The sequence below is a fragment of the Typopeltis vanoorti genome, chromosome 11, assembly GCF_054136105.1.
Source record: "Typopeltis vanoorti isolate ZY-2024b chromosome 11, IOZ_Tvanoo_1.0, whole genome shotgun sequence".
NCBI lineage: Eukaryota > Metazoa > Arthropoda > Arachnida > Uropygi > Thelyphonidae > Typopeltis > Typopeltis vanoorti.
The window spans coordinates 125,900,737-125,925,658 of NC_143559.1; the positions used below are offsets into that span (position 1 = coordinate 125,900,737).

General features: G+C 35.7%; 1 protein-coding gene across 2 annotated transcripts in view; it reads right to left on the reverse strand.

The window, feature by feature from the left end:
• The window catches only part of LOC150102029 (mitochondrial ubiquitin ligase activator of NFKB 1-like), a 54,428-nt gene extending 30,405 nt beyond the window's left edge, over window positions 1-24,023 (reverse strand). Inside the window, exon 1 of one of the 2 annotated variants that reach the window (XM_090400508.1) lies at window positions 23,747-24,023. In XM_090400508.1, the coding sequence (XP_090256634.1) occupies window positions 23,747-23,863 (117 nt within the window). In that variant the 5' untranslated portion in view covers window positions 23,864-24,023. Of the gene's footprint in view, window positions 1-8,287; window positions 8,411-23,746 lie in introns of those variants that run through there. The other variant, XM_090400509.1, reaches the window with a different exon arrangement.
• Between the last annotated feature and the right edge of the window lie 899 nt (window positions 24,024-24,922).

The window sequence follows — 24,922 nt, forward strand, 5'->3', positions numbered from 1 at the left end:
TTAGATTCCACCTCCCACCAGATGGCTTCAAATTAGCTGCCACATGAAATACTGTTACTAGCTCTACAATCATAGTTCTCAACACTAACTGGATTCAAGTCATCCGATATCATTAACAGCACGGCCCCTCCTCTCCTATCCTGTCTATCCTTCCTAAAAATGCTGTACCCTTGCTGTCTCCCTATGTACCCTATGTCAGATTCTAATAGCCATATCTCACTAATGCTTACAATCTGAGGTCCCAACATATTGACCAAGGCAATAAACTCTACCCCTTTGCTTCTGTTATTCCTAGCATTCATATATAGACATAATAAGCTACCCGAATGCTATTTTTGTAAACTCCTGTCTGCGGTCTGCAAGACACAGTTGGACAACTTACAGATCTCTATTCTTCTCTAATGCCTTACACATGTAGACATCTTTGCACATGTTTGATGCGTCCGAACTGGACGAACACAAAGTCTAAATCTTTTAATTATAAACGGGGGAATCCTCATAATAATTTACTTAATAATGCCCATTACCCTCGTTAACAGTTATATAACAAGCTTGCTCTTACACTCATATTCTCACTATTCCCCCGTTTATAATTTAGTTTCCCTGATCCTCTGTGTTAGGTCTCATACCAGTTATTAGTTTTTCAAGACTCCTTATACCAAATGCATTCAGGTGTAGGCTGTCCCTCTTATAAAAATCTAACCTTCCCTCAAACTCACTCCACACATCCATTCCTTGTACACAGCCTATATATTGAATCATTATAGGAGGCCTGAAGTAGTGTAAAAAAGTTGTGTTTGGTCTCAAGAGCAGGGTTTCTGGATTATGAGAAAATAAATGAAAAATACAAAAATAAATAAATAAAATTAAAGTAATTAAAAAAAAAACAGTCCACCAGAGTTACTAATGTACTATAGTAATTATACTATACTATATTATAGTAAGGTTGTATATCGCTACACAATTTTATCATAATATACAGCCTTTTATGGTTTTGAAGAAATAACTGCAACATGAGATCATTAAGATGATCAGGGCTATAAATGGTACCATGTGACAGACAGATGCAGCACACTGCAATAAGAGGTCGTACTGAAAGGAAGATGACAACTGTTTCTGTGTTAATGTTGAGTGGGACTTGCTAGAATCCCGACACATGATAGTGATACATTGTAAAGTATGATCCTCACGAAGTTTCAAATAAGTCTCCTGCAGGCAACATGCATTAGCTTATACTTCGATAAGAGAAGTTATGTTGTTTCGACAGATTAATCTTTGCTAATTCGATCACAGGAACGTGTTAATTACAGATACTTGGTGGATCCATTGACTTCTGGTTTTGATTTTTATTTAACTAAAGGATCTCCATTTAATGTTATCATAAGTGGTATATTTTCAGGAATGAAACCATGTGGATTAGTAAATTATTATTATTTTGTGATGCCTCCAAGGACTCATCGACGGAGTGCACCTACTCTACAGCTCTCCATCATCTACACTAGGGTGTCTCAAACCGTGTTCTGCTGAACACCAGTGTTCCGTGGAAGGTGAATAGGTGTTCCACGAGAAGTTCTAGAATTTGTCATTTTAGTTTTCTAAGCATTTTTCATGAATAAATATTTTATAGTAGAAATATTCTGAGGAGAATACTATTCGTGAATATGTCGAAAAGCTCAGACCCAGAACACCTAATAACATCTGTGTATCGTTAATTTTCACACATCGAAACCTTTCAACATTTGGGAAAGGGAATATCACTATTTATGATGGGTCATAAAAATTGCCTGCAAACCCATTACAATGGGTGACATATCAAAACTGAAGGAAATGACATCTGTGTAGCAAATTGCATATTTTTAAACATGGAAATATTCATGAATTATCGTTAATTTTTACACATCGAAATGTTTCAACAATTGGGAAAGAGAATACCGCCGTTTATGACCGATCATAAAAATTGCCTGCAAGCCGTAATGGGTGCCGTGTTCTCAAAACTGAACGAAATAACATCTGTATTGCAAATGTCAGTGACCAATCAGCAAGGAAGTATAAAGAAAATTTTTTCATTGAAACTGAAGATCAAGGTAGTCTTGTATCCGGTTCTCAAATCTATTAATACTGAATATTTTCCTCGCAAGTTCGTATTGCAGTGTGTAAGTGCTTGTTCTGAAACCGGAGTGCTGCGATTTTGTTAAAAGTAATAGGAATACAGATTTAAAATCTAACATGAATAAGAGACAAGACACTTTGTTTAATTTTGGTATTAAGAAATCTCTTATTGAAGGTGTTTGTGATAGAACAGATAGCAAGTCATCCACCTCACGCCTATAAAGATCTCCAGGGTGTACAAAAGGAGGGGAAAACTACCAGCACACAGGAGAAAAAGTCTGCATTCACTCGTAAGTACTTATAATATTATAAATATATTTGGTGATCAGAATGGGATATGTCAATGAAAATCAGCACAAATTAATTTAATGATGTTTGCCTGAGGAAACTACAACATACTACAAGATTCATTAGTCCAGTGATTGATAACTAATTTAAATGTAATTTTATTTTTGTCAACATGCCACATCATATACATAAGTGTACTAATACTCTTTATGATTATGCCATAATTAATTATTAATATTTATGTTAACGTATGAACTTTAAAAAATTTTGGAAAGGTGTTTACGAGTAAATTTGTTGGGACCAAGCCTTCGGTGTGGGGGGGTGAGATCAGCTAATGCCTTTTTATTCCTGTATATAGGGAGTAGGCAAGGCTTTTAAAAAATAATTCTTCTTACTCTTAACTAATTTTATAATTAATATATCTGATTTATTTCGAACTGTTTAATTTTTGTTACTGAACAGTTTATCAAATCATTCTTATTACAATTGCTTTTACATTATTTGACACAGTTTAGTAGTTTTCTTACAATTATTGTTACAATTCATATTTACTTTTGTGTGTTGCAGTCTTTTTTTTTACTATTTTGCATTATTCATTTACTATTATTCGATATTTCTTATTTATAATCTTATTGTTTTTCATACTAAAGTTACCTTTACAACAAAAATCTATTTGTTTTTATTATAGCTCCGACAAATATTGGAATTTGAATATTATTCAAAAATTACCCATGGATTCTTGTTTAAAGACAGGAACTTTAACACAAGGAGGAGCAAGTACTTCTGCTGACACATCTACTTGTATGATTGAAGAAGATATGGAATTACAAACTGTGGTTTCTTCAAAAGCTAATATTAAAGAACAAGAGTCATCTAAGAACAGACCAAAACGGAAGTACCATGAAAGTTATTTAAATTATGGATTTACGTGTATTGGCAATACACATGCTCCTGATGCAATGTGTGTTTTATGTAATAAAATACTAGTAAAGAGTTCTTTGGTTCCAGCTAAACTTCGTAGGCACTTTGAAATGAAACACACTGATTACAAAGGAAAAGATATACATTTTTTTAAGAGATGAAGTGACTCGCTAGAAAAATCTAAACTTCAAATGGCTACAAATGCTACAATTGAAAATGCAACAGAGGCATCATTTTGTGCACGAGTTACCGCACTGCACTTCATGGTGAAGCTCATACAATTGGTGAGACGCTCATTAAGTCTTGTGTGAAAGACATTGTATCATGCATGTTAAATGAGCAGGTTGCTAAAAAAATAGCTGCAGTACGATTATCAAATGATACTGTTTCATGCCGCATCAAAGATCTTTCTGCTGACATAGAGAAAGAACTAATTCATCGACTTAGACTTTGTAGTGAACATTCATTGCAAATGGATGAATCTACAGATGTCGCAGGACTCGCTGTATTACTAGTGTTTGTTCGTTACATATTTGATAAAAGTATTGAAGAAGATTTACTCATGTGCAAATATCTACAAGAAAAAACTACTGGAGAAAATATATTCAACTGTATTAATAATTATATTACAAAACATGAAATCAGTTGGGAGAAGTGTATTGATATTTGTACAGATGGTGCTCAAGCAATGGTAGGAAAGATGAAGGGAGTTGTAACATGTATCCTGCAAGTAGCTACAAGAGCCACCAAAAGTCATTGTGTTTTGCATAGACAAGCACTAGTAACAAAAAGAATTCCTACATATTTAAAACCAATTTGGATGGAGCATAAAAATTATCAACTATGTATTTTGACCACTTCAATCTAGATTATTTAAACTTTTGTGCGATGAAATGGGTAGTGCACATAACGCACTTTTATTACATACTGAAGTGAGATGGCTATCCAGAGGAAAAGCATTTTGAACTTCGTAGTGAGTTAATGGTCTTCTTGACGTTACATAATTTAAGACAAAATTTTATTGAATTATTAAGAAATTCTTCATGGTTGATGAGTCTTGTGTATCTGCCAGATATTTTTACAAAGTGCAATGAAATTAACTTATCATTACAAGGAAAGAATATTACAATTTTTAATACAAGAGATAAAATTGCATCTTTTGATAGGAAGTTGCAATTCTGGATTTCTACAGTTGAACAGAATAATTTTGATTGTTTTCCCACTTTGCAGTACCATTTAAACTACACAAACTGGCCAATTCTTCATGAACATTAAAGTCACTATCGATGCCCCGAATAAATATCATTAAACGTGCATACCTGTTATGTCAGTACTTTCATTCATTGCCAGAGCATAGCAATCAAATGATTTTGCTTTAAGTTTAAGCTACTCAAATAAGTTGGTACCGATTTCTTCTACTGCCTCGCACAAGACCTGGCAGATAAACTAATATCTTAAAATAATGTGTTCTTTTCTGGGCATATTTGTTCAATTACAGCTAATAAACATCGTTTAATAAATTCTGAATCTGTATAAGGCCTTCCTTCTTTCGTAACCAGTTCCACTATGACATAACTAGAATGAACAATCAATTCATTATGAATACTTTGTTTCTTAAATATGTTTTGCTGAGCAGTCAAAGAAGCTTGTAATTTATTAATTTGATTTTTCCTAAGTTAACAGTTTAAATCCTTGTATTGGCTTTCGTGTTCATTCTCGTAAAGACGTCTGATATTATATTCTTTCATAACAGCAAGACTTTTATGACAAATAAGACAAAGGGGCTTACCTTCATTTTCAATAAATGAAGTGCTTGCTGTTTCATTCATCATTAAAGCTTCTTCTTCATCTGCAATTTTACGTTTTCTTGAACCAATTTTTGAAATTATTTTTAACAAATATACATCCTCTGAAAATAATAGTTGATGTTATTGATTACTGAAATGCATTAAAAGACGGACCACGGAACATGACTGCAGAAGTGTGACAAAATCTCGGTTGTCGTTGGATGAAGTCACCTTTGTTATCTCCACTCATGATGACTCACACGGTTGACTCGTGCAAAGTTGCACGACAATATCACGAAGTATAGGTTATAAAATTATTTTTCATTTATTATTCATATTATAAAATGTATTATTTAAATAATTCAGCATATGGGCCACTTGCCATGTAAGTATGGTCAACCTTTTATGGGCTGCCAAAAATGCATGCTTGGGCAGCATGTGGCCTGCAGGCCACTAGTTGCCAACCCCTGATGTAGAGCACGAAAAAGCAGCAGATGTATTAAATATAAGGATAATATCCCTATTTGGTCTATGATTCCCTTCCTATGTATTAGCATTCATCTTTATGGCTGTCACTCCTTGATCTTTTAGTTATGAGCAGATCTCATGAAACATCAAGTACTGAGTCATTTCCCAGTGTTCACATTTTATAATAAAATAACAGATTTAGATAGTTCTATCTTCTTCCATCTTTTCCATCTAGTTAACAAAACCTTTACAGCCTACAAAACCTGAATCTATCCTGAAAGTAAATATTCCAGAGATGTGAAACTATCTTCGTTACTCACCTTTGAATCCTCTCTCTCTACAACTTATTCAACCCCACACAATAGAGGAGACTAAATCTGAACATATTTGATGCAGTAAAAATAAGAAAATATAGAGATCAACAATAACTTTGTTGATCCCAATAATCATTTGTGTTTTGTTTTTATCACTTTTGCAATGTTTCCTCTGAACTTAAACTGTTATTCCCAGATTTCTATCCTTATAATTTTCTTCCAGTGTATCTCTCAGCTATTCTGCAATCCACATCTGATACTCTCACCACAATCACTTCTGTGACTCATCACATTCTTTTATTCTTGTTATTATTATTATTGCACCCTCCATGGAGTCGGCAAACTCATTGTGCAAAGTTCATTCAACTGACAACATATTCATCACACCAAATCTTAAAATCCTTAACATTCCTTGCATTAACAACACATTCTGGTAATGCATTCCATTTATTGACAATTCTGCAATAAACTCCTCTCACTAATTAGAAGTCTCCATCATATCACCTCTTTTCCTCCTACCTGCCAAACTCTGCAATCCACATTTTTTCAACCTCTCTCCATAGCCAGCAGTCCAAAGTCCTGGTGTTGTCATAATCACTTGCCTCTGGACCCTCTCCAATGTCTCCACATCACACTGAAAACCAGGTGACCAGATTTGGGTGCAAAAGTCCAAGCGTGGCTTGACCAGTGCTTTATAGTGGCACAACCACTTCCTTCCCTATATGTTAGAGTACTTCTTATCATAGCAGCACTATGATGTGCAGTCTTTGCAACACTAGCAATATGCTCTCTAAACTTCAGTCTAGTCAACCATCACTCCCAAATCTCATCTACTTCCTACAGTACAGCACCACTAATATAGTACACAGCCTTATATTTCTGTACTCCAAATTGATATTACTTATTATTTTTATTATTATTGATATTACTTATCTGTACCCTGGACCTTGCACTTATTGATATTAAAACTACAACCCCACTTCTCTGTCCAAAAAAGTCTATTCAAATCTTCCTGAAGCAAATTAACATTAGCAGTGCTACTTATAATTCTTCCTAACTTTGCATCATCAGCAAACGACTGAAAATCCCCAGTCAGTCCACATGATATATCGTTTACAAACAAGTTAAACAGCAGGGCCCAAGAACAGAACCCTGGGGAACACCACTGGTTGCCCTCCTTTTCTGAGACACTGCTCCATTATACACATCCTGTTGGTATCGTTCAGAGAGCCAATTTCCAATCCATCTAAGCAATACACTATATATTCCCATCCATTGCAGCTTATACACCAACATTTATTATTATTCATGACACCTCCAAAGAGTCCAAAGACCCATCGCAAGAGGACACCTACTATACAACTGTCTCCAACACTACACCGAACCTCTACTACCACTCATCTCTATCAATGGCATCTACTGCCCACCACCACAACTAGTATTTTTTGTCTGTAAATTGTGTGTGTTCTGAAGGGCCGATTTGTCTGTATGCAGGATGAAAAATCCAAGTTTCCAGGAGAAAAAACCCTGCTACCTCCATATGAGATCGGCTAACTCACCTTCGATTGAAAAAGTCCACATAAAGATTCCTCCCGTCATGATGAGAATCGAACTTAGGCTTATTCCAATCAAGGGCACAATGTGCCGTCATTCTTCCAATTGCACTACGGAGGCAATCTATCAAACACTTTTGCAAAGTCCCAGATTACTGTATATGATTCTCCCTTATCTAATACACTTGTTACCTTATAAAATGCAAGTAAATTGCTTCTTGTCTTCAAGGTTCAAAAATTTCTTCAAATCTAATTCCAAAATGCATTCAAACAAAAATTCTTACATGAATAAAAAAAAAAAATAATAATAATAATAAAATAAATAAATTCTGTATATTGATGGCCTGGTTGGAACTAGACAGCAAATCTGCTTTAAAACCCATGTGTGTGAATCCTGCTGTGGGCATGGATGTTGTGCAAGGTGGAAGATGAATTTCATCATACAGTGTAAGTGTAAGACCATCTCACTTAATGAAGGCTTGGAGTGGCATGAAAAAGTTCTAAGTTTGGTCTCTAGACAAAGTGCAGATTATATAAAAAATAAAAAAAATAAATAAATGTAAAAAATAAAATAAAAAAACACTACTAACGTACTACAAAAGGTTTACAACCTTTCATGGGTAGGAATAACATACTACAATACAGTAAGTTCTGTTTTTAGGAGATCATGCTACAAATTATCATATAATATTCAATTATGCCTGCTTGGAAACTTTTTACACAAAAATCCCACAGAAGGTTAAACATCTAGAGCACATTAAGTACCACAAGTGGACTAAGAATTGGATAATCTGATGGTCAAAGGACTTACTCATAGACTTAACATGGTGTTTACAAGTCAATTTACCTGAACAAGGTTATGATCTTACTCCAGAGATGAAATCTACTACCTAAAGGTTTTCACATGCCTCCATGCCACAGTGAGAATCAAATAAACAGCCATTAGTTGAAAAGTCAAGACTATTCATTTCGTCACTCAGGGAGACAAACATGAATCTCTGAAATGAAATATATACGAGCATAAACATCATTTCAACAGGTGTAAACAGATTTATACCAGTCCAAGACCACAGAAGTCAAGTAATATTGCAAAAAAAAAAAAAAAGTAAATAATGTGGTTAATGCCAAGATTACAGAACTGCATGGTAAACTTCTTCGTGCTGATGCTGTTTGTCCCATTTTTTTAAATTGATTAATCAATAACTTTTAGCTACCATTTTATTTGTTTCATTTTAAACACAGATTTGCACACAATTCTATAATTAATAATCGTAAAAGTTGTAACAACAATTTTAGGAGTTTCAATCTTTCCTTCCTATTTACATAAATCCTTATATATATCGAAAAGAATGTGGAAATACATAAATTGCCTTTAAAATTTTTGTGTAAATTTATTTTTTGCAGCTTTAATAATTACACATCGCACTGATATCAGAGTTCTCCCATGCAATAGCATGCTGCATATTTCTTAAGAATATATTAAACTGAATATATTTACTGACCCATTCTCAATTCTTGTATAAAATAAACTTTAATCTTTCATATTTTCAGAATTTCTTTACTGTATTTTTTCTATACTGCATAAAATTTTACAGCCCTCAATATGTATACTTTAGTTCTAAATTTTCTGCTACACACATGTACTACAACATCATTAACCCCAAAGACTTTAATATTTTGACTAATGAAGTTTATTTATTTTTTTTTTTTCTGGCACAGGACCGAAACAAGCATATTAATTATTAGCATACCTTGGCAAGAGTGCATATATGGTCAATCCCAATTTGTAACTGTTGCTAAGTAGTCTTCATAGTACAGCTGAAAGCACATGACCTATCAAATCTGATAACATCTCGGTCACCTACTCCTGAATTTCTTTACCACTTCCTAATATGAGACCTATATATAAAACCATATGTATAATATCAAAACCTTATAAAGCTTTGATATGATATTCCTTGTTCCTATTTGACGGTATATTTTCAAAATCAACGAGTTTTTTTTGTTTTTTTTTGTACTATTTTCTCACTTCTATAATACATTCCATGAACTTCAACTTGCTGTCTGCCATAATCACCAAATCCTTGACAAGCCACAAAATCAATTTGCCACTGGTAACCATTACCATTAGCCCACAATGTCATTCTACTCATATCATCCCTAAAGAATCTCTACATCATTTATTTATTACCACACTCACCAATTTAGCATCAATAGCAAACTGGATATTGCCTTTCAAATTATCCTCAATATGAATAATTTTATTATTATTATGGACAACTCCAAGGAGTCTTTAAACAACTCATTCAGGGAAGCCTTAAACATCATGTCAAGAACTATCCAACATTTGAGCAGTATCTATCATACTTTGCTTTGAACTCATTCACAGTCATGGCACCCACAACAGACTCGGGCAACCTATTCTGCTCATTCACTACTCTCCAAGCAAAAAATCTAGTCCCAACATCCTTGCTAACTACACTCTTACTCTGTTTCCATGGATGGCCCTTGGTTCTCAGAACATACCTGTTCTGAAAATTTAATCTGAATTAATCTTGCAAAAACCCATCAGTAATTTGTATGTCTCAATCATATCATATCCCTTTTCCAGAAGCATATTAACAAGTTTCTGTAACCCTCAACTTGTTCTCATAAGGTTCATTCCATAGACTACCATCTCGGTCACTCACCTCTGGATCCTCTCCACCTCCTTCCTCATCACCAATAAACCCTGAGAGCTAGAGTTATTTTAGAGTTAGATGTTTGGAGAAAGTGTTGTTAAGTGAGAGGAAGAAAGTGCAAAATCAGAGAAGCTGGGGGGGGGGGGGGGGATACAGTCAAACACGTGTTTTCAAATCACATCCCTGGATCAAATGAGTGCAAGTATAGCGATGATCATATAATGCTGAGCGCAATTTCCCAGCTTCTGAATGGTTCAGTAATTACATCACTCAAGGGTAACAGTGGGTTCATGGAGATGCTGAAATTAATAGATATGAATACCAGAAACATCAGAAATAAAAAGGAACAGTTTTGGCATCAGTCAGCTCAACTTAGTCAACAATCATCAGCATCAGTAAGACTTGGTTGGCAGATGATATAGAGATAAAATGTAAGGGATATTGCATTTTTCACAGAGAGGAAGAGGAGGAGGGAGTATTATTGGTGGTAGCTGAAGAAATGCAACCACCAGAAGTTAAAATGGATCTCAGGACTGAGGGAAATGGTTCATTTGAAGGTATTTAGTGTCAGACAGAGGCCAATAGCACAAAATATACTGTCAGTTACTGCTAAAGCCAAACAGTGCACAACAAGATGCAGATGCCGTGTAATGGCAGATTAGAACAATGAATGCAGGCTGAGCATTCATATATATAGTAGGGACTTCTACTATGGAGACATACACTAGAAAGAGATAAGTGTGCACAACAAGAAAGAAATGGAATTTATATAGTTACAAAAGGGATAATTACTTGAAATAGCAAGTGATAGAGAAGATGCAGGGTTTAGAGTACTTAATCTGATAACAGCATCAGAAGATTTATTCATAAACAAAGTATCAAAAACACTGTCCTGGAAGGTTGCTAAGCATGTGCAGTTCTCAATGAAGAAAGCGTGTGTAGAGGCTTAAGTGCTGTGAGGACATCCTGTTGGAGGCTTAATGGATTTTTTTTACAACACTCAAAAAGGATTAAAATTATTATTATTATTATTATTATTTTCGGGCTACTCCAGGGAGTCCTTAGACTCATCAAGGGAGGCCCTAAACATCATGTCCACACAACTATACGACATTCTCACAGTATCTATCATACCTTGCCTTGAACTCTCTCACTGTCATAGCACTCACAACAGACTCTGGCAGCTTATTCCACTCATTTACCACTCTAAAAGTAAAGAACCCAGCTCTAACACCACTGCTAACCACACTCTTGCCCAGCTTCCATAGGTGTCCCCTAGTTCTCCCACCACCAGTCCTGATCTCAAAAATATCCTCTGAATTAATCCTATAGAAACTCTTCAGCAATTTGAATCTCTCAATCATATCTCCCCTTTTCCGCCTATCAACCAGTTTCTGCAACCCACAAATCTTCAACCTGTTCTCATATGGTTCATTCCATAGACCTGCTATCATCTTAGTCACTTGCCTCTGGATCCTCTCCACCTCCTCCCTATCAAGAAGGAACCGAGGTGACCAAATCTGGGCACAGTAGTCAAAATAAAATAAAAATTAAATTTAATACTTCCTATATTTCATCCTAGTCACTAGATAGGACTTTAGTGTCACCCACGTGGTTGGGCTTAGTATTGTTTGTTATTTGTGTTATGTTACATTAGTTGTTTTTAAAGTAATCCCCGTAGATGTCCTAGTGACTAGGACGAAATATAGGAAGTATTAAATTCTATTTTAATCCTTTTTGAGTGTTGTAAAAAAATCCATTAAGCCTCCAACATCAATGAAGAAAGGTATAACTACAAAGCCATGATTATGACAAGGAGGCACGTAACTAAACTCGCAGAGAGGCACCAGTTAAGACCATAGGATCTTAATTGGCACCTTCATGCTAGTGTGTATGCATGTGCTTATTGTAATTGTGTGTGCCCATGAAAATATCTTGGTGATCAAGGTGAAATACTGGCATAGTAATTTATTAATTAAATTATTATTATTATTCATTTGGTAACCTCCATTGAGTCAGACTCCTCATGTGAGGGCCACTTAACCAGCAACATGTAAATTTAGTTGCTAATTATTACCTCTAGATGTGTGTTTTCTCCATTAAACTTGAATATGAGTGAAAGTCCAACCCATAGTATCAACATTTCTTCTATTCAACTCAAGTGTCACATGATTATAGAAAATGAATAAATTACAAAGGTAAGCTCTACCCTTCAGAAAGACATGCTATCATTCATAGAGTATTTATATATTCATTTATCCACGGCTGAATTCTGACCTGAACCACTTTTACCAAACCTTCCACTACTGACAGGGCTATAATTGCAATTCCAGTCTTGAATTCTTTCTTATGATAATGGGACAATCTTGTCTTCTTCCACTATCTTGGAATCCTGCCAGTACTGAAATTTAAAACATTCTAGCCAAAGAGACTGCTAAATCTCTTGCACTTGGGCATAATACATGGCCCAATATCCAACTTAATCCTGTAGCTTTCTTCACTTTGAGATCTCATGTGCTGAGCACCTCCAGTTCATGGGTACCTCTATTCTCACATTAGTTCCTGTCACATCAGTCACTGCATTATCTGTACTAGATATATTATAACTAATTCAATCTGTACCTGGATAATAAACTATTACAAAGTGATCACACTCAGTAATTCAACCATTTTTTAATTAATCCTACATAAAGAGAGCATACATAACAGTGCCAAGTAATAGGTTAATGTTTAAAGAGAAAGAAGACATTTATTTAAAATGGTTCTTGAAATGGTGGAAGTTGTAGTCATCAGGGAAAATGGTGTGGGGGAGGGTGCTCCAAAGAACAGTGATAGACAGAATGAGAGGAGGATAAGAAGTTCATACAATGTCATTACGAGACGAATCTACATATATGCTTTTTTATTTGATGGTGAGTTAGCTGATCTCATATGGAGGTAGCAGGGGTTTTCTCCCAGAAACTCAAATTTTCATACAGGAAAAATTGGCCTTCAGAACACACACAATTTACAGACAAAAAAAAATAATGTTAGTGATGTGCAGTAGATGGTGTAGATGATAGCTGTGTGTAGTAGGAGAGACCGTTAGATTTGTGTGTAGTAGAGTGGAGTAGATTGCGTCCCATGATGAGTCCTTGTAAATGTCACATAATAATATGTTTGTAACTGAAATGTGCATGGACATTAACCAACAGCTGTGTGCGTTCTTACAAGTTTAGAGGAAATCAGAGGAATGATGACAGTCTATTCAGTGGTCAGTGCTTATGAAAATATCTATAAAAGACTAAAGAAACAGAGCATCTGTGAGAAAGTCAAGGAAGGGTGTGTGTGCACACACAAAAAAGACATGAGATTCAACTATTAAGTAGACTGTTTTCTTCTGAATAGCATCAAGCAATTGTAGGGATGATTTGGGCAAACCTCAAATACAAGAACAGCATTCAAAGGTTGGGAAAATTTGGGATTTATACAGTGTTAATTGTACTGGTGAAAAGTAATGTTAAATTTTTGAGAGGAAATTAGCTAAGCAGACCAAAGTAAATCTAAAAAAGAGTTTTTTTTCACTATGTAGCAAGTAAGAGAAAGAATGTTTATGGAAAGATAACTTTACTCAGTGTTGATGGTAGAAAAGTAACAGAAGCAGAAGAAATAATTCAGTTACTAAGTGATCACTTAGCAAGGGTATAATCATCCAGGTGGCAACTTTGCAGTTACTGAGGTGACAGAGACTGATGTGAGCATTGAGGCAGATAAAATGGACATTAACCAACAGCTGTGTGCGGTTGGTTAATCTCCATTCTACAACATCCTACAACAGAGGTACTCAGTATATTGAAAAATATCAATGCAGCAGTGGGCCTAGATGGTATGTCTACTACTCATGTGCTACGAGAATGTGCAAGTGAACTGGCAGTGCCTCTGATGAAGTTGTTTAATCTAAGTCTCAGCTATGGCAAGGCTCCAAGGGAGTGGAAAGAGGGCAAGACAGTTCCATTACATAAAATGTGGCTCCATGACAGAAGTAGTAAATTACAGACCAATTAGTATCTCTGGAACGTTGGTTAAAGTATTGGAAAAGTTGGTTAAAAGTAAAATTCAGGAATGAGCGGATAGGAATATGATACTTTATAGGGGGGGGGGCATTGCTTTGTAAAAGGTAGGTTCTGTCTCAATAATTTATTCATATTTTATAATAAGATGACAGAAGAATTGGATAAAGGAAATGGCTGCACCATGTGAGGTTTCAAAGGTATTTTAAAGAATACCGTATGGAAAACTATTACATAAGTTGGAGCAAATGGGAATGGATATAAAGCTGGTGGCATGGATTGGGTGAGTGACTGATAGACATCAGAGGGTGGTGTATGGAGGAGTGGAATCAAGGCAAATAAGAGTGACTAGTGGAATGCTCTGTACTAGGACCACAACTCTTTAATTTGTATATTAATGATATAGCAGAAGATTTGAAAGGGGACATTCAGTTGCTTGCCAATGATGCAAAACTAGGGAGGATAAAGAGATGTAGATATCTTACAAGATGATTTAAATAAACTGACAACGGTTAATAATTGTCAATTCAATGTTGTAAAATGTAAGGTAATGCACTTTGGGATGAAAGGATTATATACTTCGTATCGTATTGATGGTATTAAATTACAGGAAATTGATGAGGCTAGGGAAATGGGAGTGATTTCAAATTCAGAGGATATACTGGAAAAATAGCTCAGAGGATTACTTGGATGCTGAAGAGCACATTGACAAGTAAAGACAAAAAGATTATTATTCCTCTTTATAAGGCTGTGATTTGGCCACATGTTGACTATTGTGCACAGATTTGGTTACCTGCATTTCTTGTTGGGAATTGAGAGGTGGTGGAGAAGATTCAGAGATGAGTATCCAAGCTGGTGACAGGTCTGTGGAATGTTCCCTGTGAGCTGTCTAAGAGTGTGGTTAGAAAGGGTGTGCGGACTAGGTTCTTTTCTTGGAGGGTGGTGAATGAGTGAAATGGGTTGCTAGAGGTAGTTGTGAGTTGTGTTAATGAATAGAGTGGAGCTCTCATAATGAGACTTGACTCCATGGAGTGTCCATATAAATAATAATAAATTTAAATGAAGGAGTTGATCTAAATATAGTGCATATAATATCATGCACTTTCAATTGAATTTCAATTGGTCTCTTTTTTGCGAATGTTTTCGTATAATTGTATTGATAATGGCTATGAAACATAGCTGAAAAGTCTACAAATAAAAAGAATCAAATTAGTTTAAGTGTTTCCATTATTAATTAGTTATAATTAAATGAAGTAGAACACCAAGATTTTCTAGAAGCTCGGGAGGCTATGATGTATTTATGCAGTAGGAAATCTAGATGCAGAGGTCAACCCAAGAAGAAAACTGATCTTCGTTGGAAATCTGAATATTATCAGAAAGGAGAAGGGAAATATGATCTTCCTTCTGAGAAATAAGACAGCAGTGAGTTGGTAGCATTCAGGTTTATCAGATTAACCTCATCCCACTGGAGCACAGTGAAAAGATTAGTGTTTAAGACTCTTACTGGAAAATCTTGAAGCTTGAATCATTTGAGCATTTGTTGAATAAAGGAAATGGATACAATATGATACTTTTAGACTTTACTAAGGCATTTGGTAGGAGAATATGGAAATAGTAAACTATTGGCTTAGATAAGTGAATAGCTGATGGATATGTATCAGAAAGTGGTATCTAGTTGGTGTGAATCTACCAGATTTAAGGTGACAGTTGTGTATTCCAGGGTCAGTAATTGGACCATTGTTGTTCAATCTGTACATTAATGATATTGGAGACTGACAGAGATGTTCAATTGTTTGCTGGTGATGAATAATAGGCAAGGCAATCAGGGATGCTACTGATATACAATGCTTACAAAATGATTTATTATTATTATTATTACCCAATACCCCATGGAGTCAAAGATCTAGGAGGTCCTTTTATCATACACACAGCTCATCATACACTAAACTTCTCTGCAGAACCACACTCTCAGGCAAGGTATTCCAATCATTCACAACTCTGCATGAAAAAAACCTGCTTCTCACTCCCCTACTCACACCCTCTTTATACAGTTTCCATGGATGACCACTGGTTCTCCCCTGATCTCCCATTATTTTCTGTAGAACTTCTCCAGCATTGATCCTATAACAATCCCTTACTAACTTGTAGGTCTCTATCATATCTCCCCTCCTCCTCTTTCTGTCCACCAGACTCTGCAAGTTGCATCTTCTCAATCTTTACTCATACTCAACATTCCAGAGGTAGAAACTACCTTAGTCAGTCACCTCTAAGCCCTTTCCAACAGCTCTTAATCCTTCTGAAAACCAGGTGATCAAATCTAGGCACAATAGTCCATGTGCGGCAGCCTTATACAATGGAACAAGAATCTCCCTACTTCTACACGTCAGTGTCCTCCACATATTCCCAAAAGCCTTTGTGTTGTCTTCACAATTTTGGCTATGTGTCCCCTAAATTTCAGATCCTTATCCGCTATCACCCCCAGATCTCTTATTTCCTCCACCTCCGACAATATGATTTGAATAACCTGGAATGGCAGGCATATGATAATTGCTTCAATTCAATGTTAGTAAGTGTGAAGTTATGCACTTTGGCATGATGAGATTTCCAATGTATATTATATTGATGGAATTAAGTCACAAGAAATTAATGAGGTTGCAGTTCACAAAGTTATGGTGAATAAGAAACTGAAGTTCAAAGGCAACATAGCAAAAACAACTTGGAGGATAATTGCAATGTTGAAACGAACATAGTCATGTAAGGATAAGGAATTTATTTTGCCTGTTTACAAGATCCTGATAAGACTGCGCTTAGAATGTGCACAGCTTAATGTTGGAGGTTTAATGGATTTTTTACAACACTCAGAAAGGATTAAAAAGAATTTAATTACGGAAAGAAAAAAGTATCGTCATCACCAGAGCGGATAAGGGTAATGCCACAGTCGTTCTTAATACCAGTGAATACCATCGCAAAATGAATATTATCCTCCGCGATCGCACTACCTACATCCCGCTAGAGCACGACCCCACAAAAACACAAGTTAAAAAATTAAAAATCTTACTTAAAAAAGTATCTTCCTGGCCCCCAGACATCACGAAAAAACTTAAACCTTTCCGCTCCCATCTCCCCCGAATTTAGGGCTTACCAAAAATCCACAAACCCAATTCCCCACTCAGACCTATAGTAGATGCCACCAATGCACCTTGCTACAGACTGTCTAAACAGCTGGCCAACTCTCTGACCCCCCCCTCACTGAAAGGTCCACTTCCTATATAAAAAACTCGACCCACTTTAAAGCCCTCATAGAAAATTTAACCTTGAATAAAGCAGACATATTAGTAAGCTTTGATATCTCCTCTTTGTCTACTAATATTCCCTTAATTGACACCTTATCTCTCTTACAAAAAGTCTTCCCTTCTGACATCTTAGATCTCTTTTCCTTTGCCATTAACTCTGGGTATTTTTCTTGGAAGAACAAAATCTACAAGCAGATAGAGGGAACCGCCATGGGTTCCCCCCCCTCTCTCTCTCTCTCCCCCTTGCTAATTTCTATATGGAAGATTTTGAAAAATGAGCCATAGACTCAGCCCCACTCAAACCTTCTATCTGGCTAAGATATGTAGATGATGTGTTCTCTATTTGGCCTCATGGTCCAGACACATTAGACTCCTTCCTCAGTCATCTCAATAGCCTACATCCAAGAATCCAGTTTACTATGGAAAAGGAAAAGAACAACTGTTTACCCTTCCTAGACACCTTAGTCACATGCCTGCCTAATGATACACTTTCCTTCACTGTATACAGAAAACCCACACACACACACAGGCAGATACATTCACAGACTCTCACACCACCACCCCTCTCAACAATATGGCATTGTTAAAACTCTTACCAAGAGAGCCCACAATCTTTGTTCCAGTGGAACCGCCCTCACTACTGAGCTTAACTACATACACAACACATTCCTCTCCAATGGCTACAGCGATCACAGTATCAAAAAAATAATCAGTTCCTCTCCTATTCCCGGTCCTTCTCGTCAACAAGAATTTAAAAATGCCATCACCATACCCTACATTCGTGGCATATCCAAAAAAATAGCCAAGATTCTAAAAAAGTACAACCTACACACAGCATATAAGCCCCACCGCAAACTTGCTACCCTTATCCGTTCTATGAAAGATCAGCTCCCTCCTCTCTCTCTGCCTGGAGTTTACAAAGTATCCTGTTCCTGTAAACTGGCGTACTTTGGACAGACAGGCAGATTAGCATCCATCCGCCTACAGGAACACAAGTCTTACATCTGTAAACACAACTATGGTCATTCAGGCTTGGCTGACCATGTCTTGGACACCACCCACAGAGTATCATGGAAGAAAACCACCATGCTCCATCACAGCAAATTCAAGAAAGAGAGACTATTCTTGGAAGCAGCAGCAGCTCTTAGAAATCAACCAAATCTTAATAAATACGGTTGCATTATGCTTCCGAAAATTTGGGAAACACTCATCACCATAGATCCTACTTTATATTCCAGGCCACTTACCCCTTAGAGGGCGCTCCACCTAGATAGGACTTTAGTGTCACCCACGTGGTTGGGCTTAGTATTGTATGAAATTTTGTTATGTTACATTAGTTATTTTTGTAATCCCCGTAGATGTCCTAGTGACTAGGACGAAATATAGTAAGTATTAAATTCTTTTTAATCCTTTCTGAGTGTTGTAAAAAATCCATTAAACCTCCAATATTATGTCTTCACAGCACTTAAGCCTCTATACACGAGTGCACAGATTAGGTCTCCTGGGCTCAGCAGGGATAAAGAAGTTGTAGAAAGGGTGTAAAGAAAAGCAATAAAAATGATAATTAATGATATTGTGTATCCATTAACTCCACCTGATTTGTCCTCCTGATCTTGCGTATGTAAGTCTTATACCTGCTTCAACAAAGTTGGATGCATTTATGAGCAAACACAAATAACAGCATCATTACATAAGATGTTTATACTAATATTACAAAGATCAGTTTACATGACCTTACATTAGGAAAAGCCTATAAAGATTATTTCAGATCAAACTAGTAATTTATATATATAGTTTTAGCATTCAATTTTTGAATAAAATGAAGAAAAGATAAAAATAGCTTTTGAGAGCAAGAATATATATATATAATTACAGAACATACTCTACTTTGACCCACTGATTAGTCTTAATAAAAGTTTTTCATTTATTAGATTACTTTGCTGAACTGAACAATCAAGTTAACCATAAAAACAATTTAGCACCATTTTTTTTAACTTCTATAAATTGTATCAGCATTATAAAAAAGCTGTTTAGAATAATAACAGCTTCTAAGAAGTAAGAAAATTATGCAAAAAGTAGGAGGCATGTGATCCCTGAATGTTTCTCTTTAACTACTCTCACTGAAATATGACCACCTTATAAAATAAACTGCCTTCTAGCAAATTCATGCTGGTCTCTATAAAAAAAAAAAAAAAAATTATCTGTGTATTTTTATATATCAGTTAACAAGACTAAAGCAGATGTGCCATATCATAACTAAATCCTGGTATTAGCATATGAAACCCACTTCTCTCTGATAACTATGAAGTCGAGAAAACCACATGATTTATGCAAGTGGTACGTGACTGATGTCACCAGAAGAGATGTTACACCAGTGCTTGCTTTCCATTACCTTATTGAGATGATTGTACCTGTGCATGTGGTACTGGTTATGGTATTGATGTGAGCGTGTGTTTCTTCTTCTTCTAGCTTTACAACTCTTTATCAGTTTAGCTTGCAAAACAATTTTTAACCATTCTTTTCTTTTCTGTTCAATATTCTTCCAATTCGTAACTTTTAGAGTTGCAAGATCTTTTTTGTACATCATCAATCCTCTTTTTCTTGGTCTACCTTTCTTCCTTTGTCCTAATGGTTTCCATTCAAATATTTTTTTTTAACTCCTCTTTTTCCATTCTTACTATATGACCCAACTACGCTATTCTTTGTGACTTTATATATCTTCACCATTAGTTAGTTGTTCAAGTTCATTATTTGTTCTAATTATAATTCTCCATATCTCATTTTCTTCTTTTATTGGTCCATATATCTTACTTAATATTTACCTTCCAAAGATTCTCAATGTATAATAAATTTAGATTAACCACCTCACCAGCCATTATGGACCAAATACGCATCCTTGTATGCTTCGTATCCACCATATTTCAATGTAATATCAATGGTATTACAATTTTAATATGCATTTCGCATCTATGATAACCTTGACGTCTAGGCCGGTAGCATGGTTAATCCTTTATCCAAGTGTAATCTGAAGTACTGCATCTGAAGTATCTTCAGAACTGAGGCAACTTGCGGTAAAAGGTGGACTAAGCTCTCATCGCTTGTCTTAGTATCTCCCATAATGCAAAGCACATCTCCTTGCAGACATGTATAATGCTATGCATTAAGGGAAGGGCCACTACCCAGACCAGTTTCAACCTTTAATGAGGTCTCGTCAGTGGGGATTAAACTAAATTTATTATAGTCTAACCAAGGAAAAAAAAACTTCCAACATCTTTCTCTAAATCCAGAGTAATTTAATAATAGGGCGAGACACCTTTTGGCAACTCGTATAGATAAATATGACTTCTCCATTACTTCCACCTTAGTATCACCACATCTGGATCTGGCTCCCACTGATGAGACCTCAATAAAGGTCGAAACCGGTCTGGGTAGTGGCCCTTCCCTTAATGCATAGCATTATACATGTCCACAAGGAGATGTGCTTTGCATTATAGGAGATACTAAAACAAGTGATGAGAGCTTAGTCCACCTTTACCATGAGTTGACTCAATCCTGAAGATACTTCAGGCACAAACTTTGTTTGCTTACACTTGGATAAAGGATTAAACTAAATTTATATATTTATAGTGTAACCAAGTGGGAAAAAAACTTCCAACATTCTCAATCTATCTATATCTTTTTGTGTTAATGGCCACATTTCACATCCATATGTTGTTACAGGTCTTATAATTATTTTATAAAGTTTTAATTTAGAATTACGAGTGTGTTTCTGAAGGGGTAATATGTTGGATTCTGTGACTTAAAAGACCAGGTTAGCTCTCAAGAACCACAGGCCAGAGTCGTTCAGTAGTATGTTTTGTTTCTTGGTATTTGCATTTCTAATATTGGTATGGATGTTTGTTTCAACATGGGGGTGGCATGGTGGGCGAGTTGTTTGAATTTAATACATGAAGTTGTCAGATTAAATGTTTCATGTGTAATAAGCTGTTTAGTGTTATCTTGTTTTAATTTCTTTTCCCCTTCATTTTGTTTTTTTACAAGTTATTTTAGTGTCAGTTTTGAGTTTTTGTACACTGGCAAATATATTAGTGTATTGGTCTGTAGAAAGCTGGAAAAGAAAGGTGATGGTTTGCTGTTAAGAAATACATGCTTACATTTTCAATATTGAGAGGTATGCCCACTTAAAAATTAACAGAAGGTAGAATGAAGAAATTCTAATTTGATCTATATCAATGTGTCGCAAAAGAATATGCTAATAATATGGGCAAAACACAATGGATATTAGTTCAATGTGGAAAAGTGGAAAGTTATGCATTTTGAGATTAAAAGATTACAAGTTCCATCAGTGTGGTACACATGTTCAAGGGGTAGGATTACTTTGTTATTGAAGAATGAGCTAATGTGCAGAGATAAAGTTATCACTCCTTTTTATAATGCCTCAATACATTCACATCTGGATTATGGTGCTCAAAGTCTGGTTGCCTGGATTTCCTGAATGCTCCCTAGGATAATAAACTCAAGTTTTGTGGGTCGCAAATTTGATTGATAGGTGGAAAAGAGAGGATATAATAAAAACATTTAAGTTTTATATGATTAATGCAGAAGAAATGTTTCAGCAATTGGCTGGAGTTGGCAAAACAAGAGATCATCCCTGAAATTGAATAAAATGGTAGTTAACAAGGGTATGAACTAAATTTTTTGGTTGGAGAGTGATAAATGAATGGAATGCATTGCAAGAGTGAGTTGTGAGTGCTTTGTCTGTCTGTCAATGAATTCAAGAAGAGGTATAATAGATATTGTGTGGATAATTTGGGTCTCCTGCAATGAGTCTACAGAATCCATGGAGGTACCCACATAATAATAGACCATATGGAGTATAATGAATTTTAGCTATAAGAAATATGTTTTTTTTTTTTTGTCCAAGATGTTTGTAGTAATTAATTTACATCAGATCCTCATGAAGTCACACTCATACTGTTCATCTCACTTAGTCACCCTCCTTACAGCTTCCACGGATGGCCCTTATCTCCCTCTACTTTATGGGGAAAAAAAATCTCTACATTAATAGTAATAACATTAATCTGATAACTATAGTTACCTAGTAATCTGGTAAATGAATAATCTACTACTTATAAGAGTTTATTTAATTTATAGGAATTTAGTGAATATATTTTTCCTTGGAAAGAAAAATAATATATATTATAACAGTTAGAAATATAAAGGAGATAGTTGCATTGAAAAATGTACAATAACTGAATTTAGTTAGTAATACATGGAGTTGTGTGTTGATGGTATAGGTGTCTTTGTGTAGCTGAAAGATTAAGTAGGGGGTAATGTAGTGCCCTCCCATGATAAGTCCCTGAACTCATTGCATAGTAACAGTTCAAAGACTGCTGCAATGTATTTCTTAGTATTGTGCAGTGTTTGATGTCACCAGATGTGTTGTTATCTAGAGATATAAGATAACAACACATCTGGTGACTAACTGCAAGTTGGAAGAGATTAGTCCCTCACCATGTTATCTTTCTACTGCACATTATTATTGACTAATATGGATCTCAAGTAGAGATCCATAATAGTCAACCTCCAGGATGGAGATGATATGTTGCAAACCACATGACTTGCGTAGAGCACGCAGTTTTGTTCATTTCTCGGTTATCAGAAAGAAATGCATATACTTGTACCGAGACACTAATTAAATATCGAATCTTAATAATTTCATGCTTATTTCCCAATAAAATTGACTAATTATCTCGAGTGTATTCTGCGAGCTAATCGGATTCCCATTTTATGTTTCAAAATTCAGCAATTCTGGAGTCCAAGTCATGTAACAATCCTTCACAGTATGATACACATGCCGCACAGCACAAACACTCTCCGTGTGAGTGAAACGCAGAAAACAGCAGATCCCGTACTACAGTGTGCATAAGAAGAAGACAATTCATGAGTCTTTTTGACAAGCTAATGCTCTTCTGAGAGATGACTGGAAGGGATTCATCTTACTCCTCTAATTCAACTTGTGATACAATTCGAAACCAAATCATTCAACCTCATGACCAGGATATGTAAATATTACATGAAAATAAGAACTCATTCAGCGTATACACAGGGCGAAGAAATGCGAAACAACAGCTTCGATATTGTAAATGAAGAAGACAAAAAATGCACAACTTTACAACTCCTGTTACCGTATTTCAAAATTACTGCATTGGTGCTGGAATCACGAAAACTTTTATTCACGTGATTTTTTAAACTTGCTTATGTGTAATAAAAGACGACATACCTTTATAGCCTCAATATTTTTGTACTTTTGTCGATAAAGTTTATAAAACACTCCAAAGAGCATTACATCAACTCCTAAACTTGCCAATTCATAAAAGATAGAATCCATAACGACCATAGTTACAATTAGTTTTAGCACTGAACTTTTCGTATTCCTGATGTCAAAATCTCCACTGATTCGGTTATTTAAACTTCTAAACAGATATTATTCTAACCACAGAAACCGAAAGTAAAACATAAATTCGGAATACAGGAAATATTTACGCCTAGAAAGCGCCATCCAAGGAACTCTTATGTCAGTGCTTCCCAAAGATATAAAGGCCCCCTCCCTTGGAAAAATTAAAATATTTCACGGCCCACATCGAAAAAAAAAATTGTAACACAGACATATATTATTATAATATTTATTGTATTTATATTCAATATAAAACATCCACAGTGAATATTGCAAAAATTTAATGCAAGTGTTGCATTTTTAGTATCATACATATACATCTGACATGGCACACTGAGTCTTAAAACATTTTGAATTTGTTTTCATTATTTCATGCCCCCCCCTTCAACAAAATTAATGTACCCAAGGGGACAGCGGCCAACAGTTTGGAAAGCACTGCTCTAGGTTGTGCACTGTATATTGTAGTTCACCCGACAAAAATCCTTTGCTTCTACTACTTGTCAAAAAAAAAAAAAAAAATCAACTAACGCCTTTTTCTTCGCGTATATACAGGGAGTAGGCGAGGCTGTTTTTAACCCTATCTAACTTTTTGAGACTGAGTAGGCAGTTCAATCTCCACTAATACCCAATCAGAGATAGCGGGCCCAAGGATATCACTAATTAAGCGGCACGCAGTGAAGAGAGACGGCTCTATAAGTGCCGCCATCTCGTGGTCCCTAACCTTAACATTCGTATTTAATGTCTGAAATAATGTGTGTTCTATGGTCGATTTTCTTGAGTTAACGGGACCCGAGTTTCTGGGAGAAAAAACCCGCTTGCCCGTGCAGAGATCGACTAACTCGAGAACAGGTCGAAAAAATGGCTCAGAAAAATTTCGTCTAGTTGCTGACTAGACTCGAAACCAAGCCTTCCTACGTGCGGCCAAGCACCATGGTATGCAAACGCCACATCCATTGAGCTACACAGGCTCTTAATTAAAAAAAAATTTCACTTCCAAAAGAA